Genomic DNA, 16870 nt, shown 5'->3' on the forward strand with positions numbered 1-16870 from the left:
GAAGCTCAAGTGGACTTTATTATAGTTATTAGAATGTACAGGGACATCAGTGCACTGGTTCTTATTTCATTTCTCAGATTCAACACAGGAGCAGTTAGACACCAGCTCTTTGCTTTATGCATATTTAGAATGTGTCATGTGGGACATCCTGAAATAATTTTCTGAAAGGTTCTTGAAGAACAGTGTAGTCAAAACCAAGCTAAGTGACTTCATAGATTCCCTGCTATTTCAAGGAAATGCTATGGATACCAAAAAGCTTTAATATAAGAAGTGATTAGGAAATGCCAACAGGGTGGTAGGATACAGGTAACTGATTTTATCGTTGCTTTTATAGTTTTTAAAGTCCAGTCCATTCCATTAACTGGAATCAGTCCTTGAAAACTTCATTATAACACTATTTCTTTATTACAAATATTTACATACTATATATTAGTACAATTTTTATTTCCACACTTTAACGATCCCATCCCTTGACGCAGTTACTATAAACCCTTGTGTGGTCTGGAAAGTCGCGATATCGGTGATAATATCGTGATGCCCGACTGGGAGAGACTCTGGACCCTTCCGAGGGGTCTCATCACTGGGCCCCATCTTTTGCTTGTTCTGAATTTCCTGTAAAAAACAAAGTGAGAAATACTATTTACAGAAGGGTGAGCATTTGCAAAGAGAAACTGTCATCCATATTAGGTTGTGGGTCTAAGAAGACCACAAAACCTCTTCCACCAAAAAGCCAATCAAACAAAAATGTCCAAACATACCACCTCACTCCCTTTGACAGTTTTCTCAGGATTACTCCTTGGTTCATATCTTTTCATCATACACAGTCTAAGTCTTAATCTGAACTGACACTATAGCTCTTTGATTAGGTAAACAGTGGAGGTTTTTCTCGTATTTATTTCAATGACACTAAGATTTTATATTCCAATAAGGGGAAAAAAGTTATAGGAACACATACATCTTGGCTTCCCAAAGCTTTTATAAAGACTGCTTCAATAGCATGAACGTAATTTAGAAGTTTGAGAAGAAACACTGAAAAACAGTGCATTGGGTAGACCCCTACTGACTTGTTTTAGTCACCTTTGAAGTAGCACTCAATTTGTTGAACTGAATCAAACCATTGTGCTATTTAACAACTAGGAACACTGCCAGTTCCCAAAGTCACTCAGAAGGATGTAACAAAAACTTCAGCATGCAGCTACTGTATTATCCTGGTGCCAGTACATCTCACATGCTAAGGTCCTACCCAAAAGACATTCCAAACACTGATCAAAGCCAAAAGTGTTAGAAGTCTAAATTTCAATATCCCAAAAGGAACATATGACTCTGGCTTCTGCATGTAAGTAGTATTTGTTGAGCCCAATTCTGTCAAAAACAAATTATGTACTTCTTTTAAAGTAACTTCTTCCCAACTGCCCAAAACATGCAATGCTGAGACCATCCACAAAACGTGAGTGAGTGAGTTCTGATTGAAGACATCATGCAAAGAGTACAATCCATAGGGCCATCCAAAGGGAAGCAGAATAGGTGTCTATCAAACAAAGCAAAATACCTGAACCACCTCCGTGCCCTCAATTATCTTCCTGTAGTAGGAAACAGATGGGCAATTAGAACTTCCAGCAACAACATATGATCTCTCAGGGTAGGCTAGATCCCAAAACCTAAACATGAAGAAATAAAATCAAGGTGAGATGTTCAATTCTATCAGCTTAAAACAGCTGCTTGAAAGTGGTCTTGCTCTTATGATGAAAATGAGTGGGCTCAAATGCTATCTGCTTTCTACACTTAGTGGGAGGGAGTAATGCAGATAAATTTACGCTCATATCAAGCTCACACATGAGTTATTTTTGGTTTGAAACCCATGAAGAATTTTACAGAAGGATACCCACTGTGTTTCAGAGTACACATTATGTTTCAGAGAAGCACCAAGTTCTGCAGTCCTTTTGCTGAGAACAATTTCCTCAGCTCACTGGTGTTTACTAATGAACACATGTTCAGTGTTATTGTTTTGGACTCTTAGAGATTACTAAAGCAACACTTGGCAAAATTTAGTACACCAGCAGGGGTGGAGGGGAGGGTGACAAACAAGGAAGTTGTTTAGTTTGATTACCTTATTTTCATGTCTGAGCCTGCTGTCAGTAATATGGGATTACCAGAAGCTGGACTACAGTATATTCCATGGATGCTGTGAGGAGAAGGCTAGCAGGAAAAAGGCATATATAAAAATAACTTATCAGCAATAGCTGTTACATGATGCTTCAGAAAGGGAATGCATTCCTTGCCACATTCATCCACCCAGTTTCCAAATCTTTCTGGCAAATGCCAAGTCACTTTAGTAGGCCACATCTTAATATATTAATGTAAATTGCTCCCTTACAGTTTACAGAGCAATACAACAGAATTAACCCTCAGTAATCATATTTTTTTTTTAATCTTGGAAATTACATTCTCAATGATGAGAGATTATTTTTAAAAGAATCAGGAAGGCAAATCCTACTGAAAAGCACATGGATGCTTAAATTTTTAGGCTATGAAGGCATTATGGGACAGATATACAACAGAAAACTATCTTAGATCATGGAGCTCCCTGTGTAAAAAAGGGCAGGACTGAAATTAACTCAACCTGCAATCCTTTTGGCACATACAAAAGGATTTAAGGTTTAAGTAGATTTAGGTTTAAGTAGATTCCAGATAGGCATTTACAACATTTATAGAAGCAGCTGTGGTAATTTTTGTCTATGGATTTGTGAACCATATTCCAGATTGCTCCTTTTCCAATTAAGTCCTTGAAGAAGAACCACTTCATGCTTTAAACTAGCAGTTAAGTGTAGTAGTGGTATTATATTACAGAAAGAATGTGTAAAAGAGCAGATGTTTACAGAAGTATGCATAGCCCCAGGAACAGCAAGCAAAAATAAGTACAAGATACCACACCATGAATTTTGGCTTTTTCATAATCTTTACAAGCTCACTGGTTTTCTAAGAACATGGCTGGGCATAAGAAGTGAGTGCTACAAGTACATTCCATAGACAGTGGAAAGTGCCAATGAAGATTTAGGTTACACTGCTGTTTTACAAAGGGCATTTAAAACAGTTATGACAAGTAAAACAGTTATGGTGCCAAAATGAATCCCAGGGCAAGTTCTGAACTGATGCACAGCATCAGTCTAAGGTTGCTTGCTCTAACCCTGGCTACACAACAGAAACTGGAAAAAAAAGAGACCAGACCTGCAGTTCTGAAAGAGGTGGCGCACTGCTGGCCCACAGAGTGAAGCGTCGATCACCAGTTTCCATATCCCACATGGAGACTTCATTGTTGCCTTGAACAGCTGCAGGAAAGATAAAGCCAGTGCAAAAAGTACAAAACAGATTGGTTGGCTCTTGCTGTTTGCTCTACTGACATCATATAGAGGGTATGACACAGAGACACTGTCTGTTTGCTCCCTGCAGCATTTGTGTTAGTCTTGCTTTAGTACTTTGGTTTTACTGCTTGAAAGCAGCTTCACTATAATTAAAAGTGCCTGATTTACAAGCGTTTAGAGGAAACCTGCTTTAATTCCCAACCCTTTTAGAAATGTATAAAACCCTCAGTTTTATAAAACCTAGATAACTTCTCAGCGTTCTTTGAGAAGGATATGTGGTTTGTTCAGCATAGTCTTCAGGGACACTTTGGAGAACACTCCTATGCATGTAAGAAAACAACCCAAAGTTACAGAGTTCAGTAGCTACAATGAACTTCCACACTCATGTGGACAGGTAAAGAATTCTGTTCAAGGGATTGCTTACAAGCCTGGCAGCAACCTAGCAGGCAAGGACTTTTAAATAATAATCCAAAATTACGAACTCTGTCATTCCTTTAGTCTCTCACAGGGAGGAAACAAACTGGAAAGCACAGTGAAACTTGCTTTATTTGTATGTTCTTTCAAGGAGTTTGTTTTATCTCCCAGGGTGGTTAATAACTCAGAATAGGAAGTGAAGCCTTAAAGCAAGTAAAATGTGAAATTCAACTTACTCTTGTTTTACCGCAACTTGATAAATTTTGTTATTTAGGATTAGTTTAAGGTATTTGTCCATTTCAGAATGTGTTCCTGACACAAACATATAAAAGTCTATGACAGTGCCACATGCAGTGAGGATGAAGCAGCTGTAAGTGTATCAGATGAGGAATCTTGGAGATTTCCAAAAGTTCTAACCCATGACCCAGCTGGCTTAGGTTGAAAGGGGAATTGGAATTCAATCTCTGCTCTATAGAAGGCGGTAGCAGATTTTCCATCATCTTCAATGTATGTCATGGCTTTGAATTTAATCTTTTCTAACATTCTGTCCTTAAAAAGGGATGGGGTGGACAGCACACAGGGAGGGCTCCTCATGAGAATTGTAAACGCTGTCATTTTGACAATGGCTAAACCCTACTTTTCTTCTTTTCAACTCTCCACCAGGGCTTGAAGCAGAAGCTGAAAAAAAAGCTGCTTTAATCACAATCTCTGGCAACTGTGAGGTAAGTTTAAGACATCTTTTACCTGCTATTACCCAGGACTGATAGACAGGATGCATGAGCAGGCGTCTGATTCGGGCCTTGGAAGGATGAGAGTGGCTGGAGATAGGTAACTGAAACCTCATGTCCCAGCATGCCATGGTACCATTGCTCGTTCCTGGTGAGAAAAAGCTCCCCTTAGTCAGAGGGATAAATACATGACTTTTTGTCCCTATCTTTGTGCTATGTTCCGAGGGAGATGGCCTTCAGCCTCAAGTTCTTAGCAGGCAGAATGCTTCTCAAAAATAGACGAGAAGATATTTCTCTCCTCTTGTTTGAGAAGAGCATACACTAGTAAAATCAGATCAAGCAAAAGCTTGAGCTGTAGCTACTGTAAGAGAAAACCATAAGGAAGAGGGGGGCAGGGAAGAAAGGGGAACTAATAAGAAATACAGGCTTACCAATACACAGCCAGCACTGGTGTATGTCCACAGCAAATGAAGTTATGAGGCCTAACTTCAAATCGTGCTTTAGTGTCCAAGCATTGCTGCTGGATCGCAAATCCCATCCAACCAGAGATCCATTAACTGTTCCATAAGCCAGAACTGACTGGGCTCCTGAATTGAAGTGATGAATGTCTACCACACAGCCATCATCCTTCAGATCTAACGACCTGGGTTAAAATAATAAACTAATTTAGGCACAGGTAAGACTCCCTCCAAGTTTAAGACTCCTTCCCACAGCTTATGCTGAGCAGCTTTTTCCTCTTTGTGTCACTTCTCAAGGCATCTGCCAGAAACAGCTTTCTGAATTCAGTACAATGGATGCTTATGCTCTCTCAAATCTCTCTGCTGATAGGACCTGCAAGGCTGTCAGCAGCCCTTTGCAAACATAAACACAGCTCTGTGCCCTGGGTCGGGGCAATCCCAAGCACAAATACAGGCTGGGTTGAAAATATACTGAGAGCAGCCCTGAGCAGAAAGACTTGGAGTGTTGGCTGATGAGAAGCTTAGCATGATGCAGCAATGTCTGCTCAGAGCCAAAAAAGCCACCCACAACAGAAGAATCAAAAGTGTGGGCAGCTGGTTGTGGGAGGTGATTCTCCCTCTCTTTGCTCCACACTTGTGAGACCCCACCAGCAGTACTGTGAGTCCTTTCTGAGGCCTGGACATACCTCTCACTCAAACTGGAAGATCAAGCTGTAGCTTCAGTGCCAAACATTCAAACACTGCTCATATGGAGGTAAGAAAGAGCTAAATCAGGCCCAAAGACTCCCCTACATACTATCCCATTACCCATATCTCGACCAACTTATCACATTAAGGGCCCAAGAGGAAAAACTGCAGGTCTTAAGCAACATCACATGCTGTATGTCTAATGACCTGCAAAAGAACTTTCAAAATCACTTTGTAAGTATTAAGATTGTAACAAAGGAACTAACCAATCCCAGTATATAATTAAAACATCAGAGAACTATTCTGTATGGCTGTTTCAAGCTCATAATGTGTTCAGTGATGCAGGAAGTACAAATATCCTATAACTAAGAATGGTCAGCTCTGCAGAGTTGCCTTTCAACCCTTCTTCATGAAGCAGGATAAGAACATGGATTACAGCCTTCCTGTACACTCTGGGCTCAGCCAGCAGGAAGCCTAGAGCAAATTTAAGGACCTTATCTGAGGAATATAGTAACAGCTTGAGCTCTGTGTGTGATGAGATTTAATTGCTTGAAGTACATACCTGCTTTGTATTGGATGAATTTTTGGAGATTTAGGGAGCTTTGAGGATTCAATACCAAGAAGCTGGATGGCACCATTATCTGAAGCTATAGCCAAGTAATGTGAACCTTGGCAAAATGTAAGTGTCTTTACATGTCCTCCAATCCGAGAGTATGTTAAAATTGATCTAAACAGTACAGAGACAAATAGGGGGAGAGAAAAAGAGGTTATTTTTGGTGGCACTTAAAAAAAAAATTACTTCTCTTAAACACCAACTTAAAACCAATGGCTCTTGAGAAAGGTCTGAAAATAACATTTTCTAGCTGTTCCAAAATGAGAAAGCAAAAAATCCAGTGCTGGCTTTAAACAACAGCAGAATATATTTATATATGTACAGAAATGAAATCAAAAAGCCTGTAATTATTATGGCTACAAAGCAGTCCCTTTGCATTTTTTTCTTTTATTAACTAACTGAAACAGCAATCTAATATTATAGATGCAAGCCAAGAGGAACACTAATATATCTCTTCATTGATATTTCCAGTACACCCAAAAGTGATTAGTATTTTGCTCCCTGCTCTACTTTATTTTTCACTCTAAAATTGCAGACCCAACTATCACAGGTTTTTAAGCTACCTGGTTGTAGTGGTTTTTCCTTCCATTTTTTGGCTGTTCCAGACCTTCACTGTGCCATCATTTGAGCAAGTGGCAAAAATGGAGTGTTCATCAGAGACCCGAATGCGATTCACGGCAGACTTGTGTTCATGAAGGTGAGCTACCAACAACCCTTTGGGACGCCATCCTACAGGGAAAACAAAACCACAACCTAATCAGGAACATGCAAGTCCCCCTAGATCCACCCACTAACAGCTATATCAGGATACTCCTTACAACTGCAAAGCACAGACAGCACTGAAAACAGTGTTAAGGCATTTTAAATATTAAAGCCAAAAGCCTACTTGCTCAGTTCTAAATTAGACACTAGTCATAGGTGCTCTGCACAGTAAACACATTTCCTAAACTAAGAATTTCTTCTTTTCCTCATTCTTTGCATTTTTCCATGAAAGGATGATATCTTGACTCAAATTATATACATACATACATACATACATATAATTTTTTATCTAATAACCTCAGTGGCCAGTGATGTACCTGGAGGTGGGGGCTTGCTCTCCCACTCAGCATTCTCCATCATCTGTTTGGCAAGTCTCTCTGCATTACACTGCTCTCTCTTCTGCTGGATCAGCTGCTGCAGCTCAGTTTTGCAGGTGGTGATGCGCAGCTGGTGTGCAGATGGGGACATCGTGCTGCTCAGAGCCTGCAGGGTTGGTTTCCTGGGCTGGACAACTGCTCCATCAGATGCCTGTAGGAAATCAGCCCTTAAAAATATATGCCTTACATTCTACACACAGATAAATCCCCCTCACGAGATTTCTGTGTCACACACAGTGAATAAAAATAGCAAAAATCTTTTTTTATTGAATCAATTAGCAGTAAAATAGCATTTTAAAAAATGCTTGCATGAAGACAATAAAAATAGTGAAAATTATTGTTTATGTAAAAGATTAACATTCTCTTATTCTATCCTGTTTGCCTACTCTGTTCTATATTCTGTCTAAAGAAACTATAATGTGCTGTACACACCTATTAATGTGATTATTACAGAGGCAGTTATTGGTCCCAAGACTGACAAAATTAAAGGGTAGCTCTCAAATTTTTTTATGTTGGGCTTTAAAAACCAAAGTGTGAAGTGTTTCCCTTATAGTTCAGGGTAGACACATTTAAAGCTAGCAGAAGCTAATCTCCAACTAAAAGCCAAACAGAAAAGAGTGTTCAGTGTCAAGACATGCCTCCATGGCCCACAGAGCTCCCAGCCTATCCTCCTCCAGCCAGTACTAAGTATTACAGGTACAGGATGTCTAAATGATACTGTGATTTCCAAGTTAAAACCATGATATCTCTTCCTCACAACATGTATCAGGGCATTAAAATTGAGGAAAAGTCTTCCCTAAAGAAGTTTACATAATAATTGTCTAATCCACAAAGCCCCATCTCTCTCTGCAAAGCATCTATTTGTTAGTGAAGCTCAAGGGACTAAACTTATTTCAGTCCTCTCTCAGTTCCTATTTTAAAAATTAAAGCTTCAAAGTCAGCAACTCTGCTGAAGAAGACACCAGCCAATAGCATGGCCAGTGTCAAATAACCTCCAAACAAAACAAGAACATCACATCCCTATAGTGTCACCTGACTTAAAAACAATTTATCATTTTAGGTAGGATGCAAACAGAGTATTTTTCAGGTATACCTGTGGAGAGGATGACAAAGTGGCACAAATGCCAGCTGAGGACTCTGAACGAAGTGGCTTCCCAGCTTGGATGGCTTCAGGATCAGTAGTTTGCCCATGTCCTTTGGATATTGGCTGGGAGATGTTTGTGGGTTCCAGGGACCCAAACATGCTTTTCCATTCTTCATTTACATTTGAATCTTGCTTTACATGCTTTCTAGCTGTAAGTAGTTAGGAGGGAGGGAGGAAGGGAAGGGAAGGAGGAGGTGGGAGAAGAAAAAACAAAACACCCCCAACATTACCATGACAACATTCACTCAGGATTGTCATTACTTTGGGACTACATGGAAATCTAATGTTTACAGGCCAGATCCCTACTGCTATGTTGTGGAGATCAGCTGACAGCATTTTTAAGGGAAACCAAACAAAGCACCTGCCTCATGTGTTCACATCCTCTGGATCATGTAGCTGACTCATGTAATAGATCACTTCACCAGAGGGAAAGCTTACATCTAGAAGGCTGCAGGATTAGACTCCACCATATGACAATTTTTCTTAGAGAATCATGGATCATTTAGTCCAACCACCCTGCAATGAGCAGGGGCATCAAGAAAAAATTTGTAACAGCACAGTACACAAATCATTGTTGGTGTTAAATACAATCAGTTCCCATCATAATTGCAACATCACCTGTAGATTCAAGTACATTATGTCTCTAAATAGGAAATTTATTTATTTCCAGAATTCCTTTAGAGTCACTTAGAACTGTAAAATATAGACAGAAAAAAAAAACCCATGGAACAAATTAAATTTGGACAAAGACAGTGAAGAAAAGTTAAAGGCATAAAGACTTTAAGGGTAACAGCTTTGGGTGAAACAAATTACTTCACGTATAGACTTCATATACACTAAGTTTTAAATCATGTTGACTCCTAATTCAAGGATGCAAAAAAAAAAAGAAAAATCCTACACTTCTGTACTTTCCTTTAAAATTATATGCAAAACACCCTAATTCTGGAAAAAGGATGTTAATAGCTATAGGTTTTACAGATATTTCTGTATTTCTATATGTAAAAACACAGAACCTACCAGTGATGTAATAGAGGAGGGAATTACAAGCTTGAGAGAGTAAAGAGGAAGCTCAAACTGTCTGGTAAATGAAAATTTTGAGGATACAGAGAACTGGAATAGTTAGCAGCGAGTGGTTTTCATATCTGAACAAGGAAATGTAAGAGGTTTTTTGAGCTGAAAGAAGAGCAGGTAAAAAAAGTAAAATGGGAGTAGATGAGAAGCTGAAGAACCCTAGGGCCAAAACACATGTACTTGGGTGAGCAACAGCTGGGAACTCCTCAGTGCCAGCCTGAGGAGTTTTTGGTTTTCTTCAGGCTACCTCAAGAAAACACCCAGGAATTTCACAGTTAAAAAGCTTAGCCCTTGTTGAGAGGAGAGAGAGCAGACATGCAGCCTCCAACATTTACACTGTTGCCATGAGTCACTAGAGTCCTGTTTGTCACAATCAGCTGAACAACTGCACATGCAGTCAAAATAATTTAAAATATTCTCAGGGGAAAAAATAATCCCCACTTTTCAATGATCAGAGAATATTTAATCACCTCACATTTCAAACAGAAGCAGTAATTTTCCTATTGCAAACTCAGTGAGGATGGTGATAGTCATGTAGCCTGATTTACAGAGAACACCCTGAAAGGAAGGCTATACTTCAACTATATAGATCACAAAATATACTAACCCCGTTTGTCATCAGAATCCTGCTTTGTTTTAACAAGATCCACTTGTCTTCCAGTTATTCCCAGAGCTGACAAGTCAATCACCCCTTTGTGACCATTATCATGCAGGTGGCTCTGATCCACAATATTGGCTTTAGCTTTATTGGATTTTAACATAAAGTCCTTCAGTGCTAACAGTTTGTCTTCTTCCTCCTCAGTCATCCCCTACAGAATAAAAGAAAAGGTAATATTACTCTCTCTTAACAATAACATGCATCAAGGCATGAAGAGTTAAGAAGCAGTAAAATTAATGACTGGCTCAGAAGTGCAGAAGAACACATTCCCAGAATTCAAAGCATTGGTCCATTGCTCATAAAAAACATAAGGTAAGCTACTGCAGTGTAAGAACATCTTTCCTCCTAAGGAATGGGGCAAGGAAAAATGAAAGGGCAGAACAGAATTTATTGCTGGATCACTCTCTGATGCAATCTGCTTAGCTGCCACCTAGACCGTGCTTACAGCCCACATGCCATGGGGGAAAAACCCCACACAGCTACAGTCCTTTTTCTTCCCAGTTCTCACTACTTTGGGTGGGTGATTCTTTATGTTCCCCTCTTCACACATAACCCTCAAGACTTTCCAGCTCCATTTCCTTTTGGCACACGTCTAGCACTTTGACAAATACATACTCCTTTATCCAGCACAATGCACTTAATCCAGCAATGCTCTGTAAAGCTGCCACATCAAGGATGCATCAGATGTTTGAGACTTACAGCCATTTTTCAAAGACTTAGGTGGTATTTGTATGTCTCTGCATCTGGCAGATCTTTTAAACATCTTTAAGCTCTGAACAACTTGTCCCACAAGCATATACTGAAATCAATGAAGTTAATGGCTTGGGGGATCAGAACCTCAGACTGGGAGTCCTTCACAGAAGAACTGCAAGGTCAGGGCTTGCAGAGGTGTACAGAGCCCAAGAGTCTCAAGCCTGACTTTTAAAGTACAAATAAAACCCAATTACTTGTGAAAGAAGCTTCTTCAAGAGCTGTGCAATGGCAGGGTCCTCTGGGGGTGGGCACTCAGAGAGAGCTCCAGTTCTCTTCATCTGACGCAAGTGCAGGTGTCGGAAGAGGCTCGTGATATCCTTTGATCTTAAGACATAATCAAATATGGAACGGCTGACAGGCTCCTTAAGGACACTTAACAGGACTATTTCTTTGTCTACCTGCAATTCAAAACAGATCAATCAACATGATAATATCCACATAACCTGTACAAATCATCTAGACCAACAATTGTCTCCTTTCTTGAAAATAAGATCTGTGTTGGTCATGTCAGACTTTCTCCATTCTCTTCCCCTCTTTCCTATCAAGTACTTCTCATAGCTGGCTGTCTACATGAAAAACAACTTCAAAATGAGTCCAGAATGAAGACTTAATATTACAATCCAACTTCATGTTACCCACTACTCGATAAATATAGTGTTGCATACCAGAGAAAAGATTTATATACTAAAATGAAGAAGAAAAGATTTAGATACTAATATGGCACAGGAAGTGAACAAGACAAATTTACCAATCAATGCCTAAAACACAGCACAAAGGACATGTAAACACAGAAAAATGTTATTATAGTGAATTTCCCATCTGCAAGGTTTTCCACAAAATGTTAAACACAGGATACATTTCTCAATGTATGTGCTGCAATTATTTCTTCTTTATCTATTAAAACACCTGAGAGGTGCAGTCTACGGGTCCTGAAGCTGTATGCAAAGATGCCTATATGATCATATTACCAGCATCATGTAGGTCATTCCTGGACATGCACTAATAGTAAATGACTTAATTAATTCATGCTGAGTTGTGCCCTGACCCCTGGCAAAGCACTGAAACACAGGAGTGGTTCTGGTGAAATCACAAGCACGGTAATCACTAATTAACAGACTGGTCTTGTAGATGAAAGCACAGAACATAAACCAACTTGTTTCACAGCCAACTTTCCATCCTTTTTAGACTCCTATAAACTAGCACAGTATTGTAAGAGTTTGACTATAAACAGGGCAAAAAGGCTTGAACTAAAAACATACCTGATGATTTAGGCCTTGTAAAATGTTTTGCATTTTGCAACAAGTTTGAGACAACAGTCTTTAAAACATGGAAAGCAATGGCCATTCTATAAATCTGCCAGAGATTTATAGCAGAAATCAAAAAATCTATAATTGCCTGTAATCTCAATTGAAAAAAGTACATATGGTCTGTATAGCCATGGCCAAAACAAACTTATGGATCATGGCTAGTCCAGACATTCCCACTAATATTATTTGAAGTATTACCTGTATTATTGGTTGTGTGATAAAAGGATGGAGGTATGGCATTAGCTTGCAATAGACATCAGCAATATTCAAATACTGTGCCACCACAGTGATAAATCCAACTGCACCATAACATATCCACAGATTAGGGTGACACAGGAATGGTGCTGAAAGAAAAACAGGCTGTTAAAATATATCATTCATATAGGAGAGAGGAAATCATCCTGCATATGGCAGCCTGTGATGTAATTTCCTTCTAACAGAATTACTCCCAAACTGAGCCTTCTCTCTTCCAGAGCAACAAGGTTAAAACATTCATACAGAGGAAATTATTTCATGGATTTCACTGTAGTCATGCTGCTCAATTTCCTTGCTCTTGCCAAAAAGCATATTTTCCTTATTTGCTCATTTCAATCCCTAATTGTCAACGACAGATTTGCAAGGGAGACTAATCCAAAAATAAATCTCAACCACATTTTAACAATTACAGTGAATCCTAAAACCGGTGATAGATTTTTTTCTTTTTAAGTAAATACTTTATTCCTTCCTGCTTTCCCTCTCTTCCTTGAAGAGTCGCTACTTATATTATGAAATTATGAGGCCCAGAAGTCCCCCTAATTATGTGGGCTTTAAGAAGTTGTTGTCGAGGCACTGTATCTAGTCATGAGATGCAATCACAGATCATCTGCTGCAAATTCTGAGTGCATTTGTAAAACCATAACATTAAGAAGCAGCAGACTACATCTCAAAAGATCATTTGGTATTTTTTTGTTATAAATAGCTGTTAAATCTTGGGCACATCTAAATTAAATTGATAAGCCTGATCGGAAAAGAGAGACCAACTCTGCAACCAAGGATGTATTGAGTTAATGGGTTTTTATGGTGTTAGAATAAGAAAGGATCATGATTGTCTGAATTCTCTCATCTCCAAAGGCCAATGCATAAATGTTTGAAAACGATGTGCCTGATGGACTACCAGAAGCATCCTGGACTTTTTCTTTACAGCAGGTTGCCATGCAGATCAAGGAAAGATCTTAAGGCAGAAAGTTTTTGGAGTGAATGTTTTTTGCTGCTGCCCTATATAAAATCTGGCAGAATGCATCCAATTTGTTCCACCAAAACTATTATTTTAGAGTCCTGAGCACTAACATGGTTCAACTAGCAGTAGGTCCATACCACAATTTTGTTTAGATTCTAAAACAGAACTACAGGTTTGTATTCTGGACAGCTAACCCGACAGTGGAGCTTTATGTAGAATTAAAATTTCTTTACTAGGAAAACAGAGTATTCTCCAGTATTCAAACTTACCTATATCACAAGCAAACTCATAAATATGGGGCTTTTGCAAGAGCCCCAGCTGGCACATACAAGTAAGAGCATTGAGGGCTTTATAAATGACAAATTCTTCAGCATCACTGAGACCTTGCTGAAGCAGAGGTTTGAGAATTGATGAGCTTTGCCAGCCAACATAAGCAGCAACACCTGAAACATAAAAACAGCATAAAAATCCAAAGCAAACTGATAAACCTCAGAAAACTCTATGTCTTCCCATCAGAATTGAGAGTAAACATAAAATAACTTTATTGCTTCTAATATAATAAGGTAATAATCCATATACTTGTTCATGTCTTAATGTTGGACATTGCAATCTTTTGCTAAAAGGAAAGGAGGAAGGAGAGAGAAACAGCACTAGAAAGAGAAATACTCTCAGTGCCATTGCTACAGAATGGGCATCTGCTCACAGCCACAGGCAGCAGTGCCTGCACTTAAATACCAGTTAGAGAGCTCAGTTCTAAAGATGTGCAAATGCCTGAAGTAAAATAAAAACATAACTTTGGAACTTAATCTGAATTCTTCTGTGGATGTTGTGAATGGACACTGGGAAAGGAGTTAAAAACATAGGTTACATGTCTTCACTTTTAATTGCCTCACATGTCTCTATGTTTTTTGCAAGAAGGCAGGACACTCGGACCTGTGCTTTGGCTGTTCCATTGCTCCTTCTAAACAATTTCTGATAAGTTATCAATATCACTTCTTGGCAGTTTGCCAGCACAGAATTTTGTGGCTTCCAGTTACAATGGAATGTGCAGCTACCATACTGGCCCCACTGAAAGTTTGATCATGATTGTTTTTTCCTGCCATGCACCTGAAGTACCATTTTTGCTCTCAGGAACTGCACTTGGGAAAGTTTTCTTGACCCACAAATCCAGCACTGACTCTAAGCAATGGTCATGCGGATTTCCAACATACATGGAGCATTGGATATACTTAACAGCCGATGTCATTATTGGTAAGATTTTTTAAATTGTTATGAAGTAATCTGAAGTAACAAGAATCTTTAGGTGATGTTTTAAGCCACTAAAAAAACCTTTCCAGTTAGAACTTCAGCATATACCAATGCCTAGTTTTCATCATATGAACGGATCTACTGAAGTGAATGGGACCATGTGCATATGTGAAGTGATGCATCTATTATAGATCTTGCAGAAATCCTAGTAATCACTTGCCATAATTTAGCTTTTTAAGTTAGTGGCTATAGGAGAGACTCAAAGAAGAAAAAACCATTTTAATTCCAATTTTTTTAATGTTAATCTACCCTAGATTTAAATGCCTCAGTTGTATTTGCATTAAATATTTGGACTAAAAGCAGTATACATTTGTATCTACATTGTTTCATCTTCATTCCCTAATGAAACATTTCCTCCCAATAATTCAGAAAAAGTATTTTCTTATAAATTCTAGAAATCTTTATAAGAAAGGAGTTTTATATGACTTATTTCTTCATATCCTGGTAACTGTTAATTTATTTATTTTCTTTCCACTCTGTATGGCCGAAACCAAACACTTACCAACAATGCTGTCAAAGAAAGCTCCTCGAAGATGCCAGTCATTCTTGTCATTTAAGAAAGTGATCATATGAGACAGAAGAACATCGTTGGCTTTTTGACGTCCAAAAAAGACACACAGACGTGTTATTCCATTTTCCATCAGTGTCTGCTTCACAATATTCTCTGGGTCACTTAGCAAAGTCACAACTTTCTGCTGGACCATTTCATGCAAGGCTTGCAATTCTGCAAGGGACAACAGGATGAGCATTTTGGCTGAGGAGAAACAGTATGTGCATGTGTACCACCTGCTGCTAAAGGAGTTACAGTGACAGATCATCCTGAACAACACCTGGCTCGGTAAAATTTGTAATGCAACAGAACCTCAACAGTTCCAACAAGGGCTTACCAAAGACTTCAGGCTAAGCATGAGGTGGTGACAAAGCCAAAGAGTAGAGAAATGTGAGACATTTTTACCCAGATCAATTTATACTAAACATGTAGATCATTCCACTCATTTTATACGTATAGATGATATGCAGATGTGAAGAAGCATAAGAATGAGTCAGCAGCAATGTTACCACAGCTTTGAGGCAATTTTGGTTTGATATGTTTATTTGACTATGAATTTCAAAATTTGTGAACTGACAACAGATCAAGACTATGTCTTTATTTAGGCAGATAGATTCACTTCATTAAGCATGAAGTGTACAACTTCAAAAAGTGAGTGCTTCCAATTTCATTAAATTTCTGCAGTTAATCTAACAATACTGATGAAAAATTTGAAGATGACCTTGCCTATGGCTTCTACTTCATGACACAATTAAACCAAGTATTTCTATTAAATGGAAATAACAGATTGTTAATGCACTGCATATTATTGAAAACTACAAGGCAGGATCTCAAATGAGCAACACAAAAATTTCAGCTTCTGCTGCACCAGTTTTGAGGGGTGATTATCATTCACCTGCAGTGAGAAGTCCAGCTAATTTGCTTTCTATTGTGACCCTGTCCATCAGCCACATGAAATATCTGCCTCCTGGGTTCAAATTTCTCATGCTTGGTTTCAAAAAGGGTGAAAAGAACAGAACTACTCAAGCTTCTTTCTTCTTTGTGTTACTTCCTTCATCTCCAAGCTATCTCAAGGGATAGGAGACAGCATTCTTAGAAGCATAGCCCAAACAATGGAGCTTCCTCTCTCTCTCACCAATTCTGAGCACCCCCACCTTACATGAAGGAATTTGAAGAGGATCTTTTACATTTGGTTTTAGTAGATTTGTTGCTGTCTTATTTTAAAGTATCATCCTGCAACTAGTTAAGAGATAATTGCCTTTTCCCCAAATGGAATATGTGCAGGATGTTTACCAACTCTGATTAGTCACAGATTGCTCTACTTAGCCCAGAAGAGAAATGACAGTTTTTAACCACAAACTCTTCCCAGCTTAGATTTGCCCAGCATTCTTCTGGGAATTCATGCAACACTAAAAGGCACTGGAGATGACACATAGGTCGCTTATTACCATGTGTCTTTACAAAG

General features: G+C 38.8%; 1 protein-coding gene across 1 annotated transcript in view; it reads right to left on the minus strand.

Moving 5' to 3' along the window:
* Nucleotides 1–16870, minus strand: part of PIK3R4 (phosphoinositide-3-kinase regulatory subunit 4) — a 22081-nt gene continuing 5211 nt past the window's right edge. The window contains exons 6-20 of the mRNA XM_054632010.2: nt 15358–15579; nt 13817–13990; nt 12530–12675; nt 11219–11422; nt 10221–10422; nt 8492–8691; nt 7339–7549; nt 6823–6988; nt 6209–6373; nt 4933–5144; nt 4518–4649; nt 3226–3326; nt 2108–2196; nt 1550–1658; nt 1–612 (exon numbers count right to left, since the gene is read on the minus strand). Coding sequence (XP_054487985.1) covers nt 442–612; nt 1550–1658; nt 2108–2196; nt 3226–3326; nt 4518–4649; nt 4933–5144; nt 6209–6373; nt 6823–6988; nt 7339–7549; nt 8492–8691; nt 10221–10422; nt 11219–11422; nt 12530–12675; nt 13817–13990; nt 15358–15579 — 2504 coding nt within the window. The 3' untranslated portion in view covers nt 1–441. The remainder of the gene's footprint in view (nt 613–1549; nt 1659–2107; nt 2197–3225; nt 3327–4517; nt 4650–4932; nt 5145–6208; nt 6374–6822; nt 6989–7338; nt 7550–8491; nt 8692–10220; nt 10423–11218; nt 11423–12529; nt 12676–13816; nt 13991–15357; nt 15580–16870) is intronic.

The sequence above is a fragment of the Agelaius phoeniceus genome, chromosome 1 (assembly GCF_051311805.1).
Source record: "Agelaius phoeniceus isolate bAgePho1 chromosome 1, bAgePho1.hap1, whole genome shotgun sequence".
Taxonomy (NCBI): Eukaryota; Metazoa; Chordata; class Aves; order Passeriformes; family Icteridae; genus Agelaius; species Agelaius phoeniceus.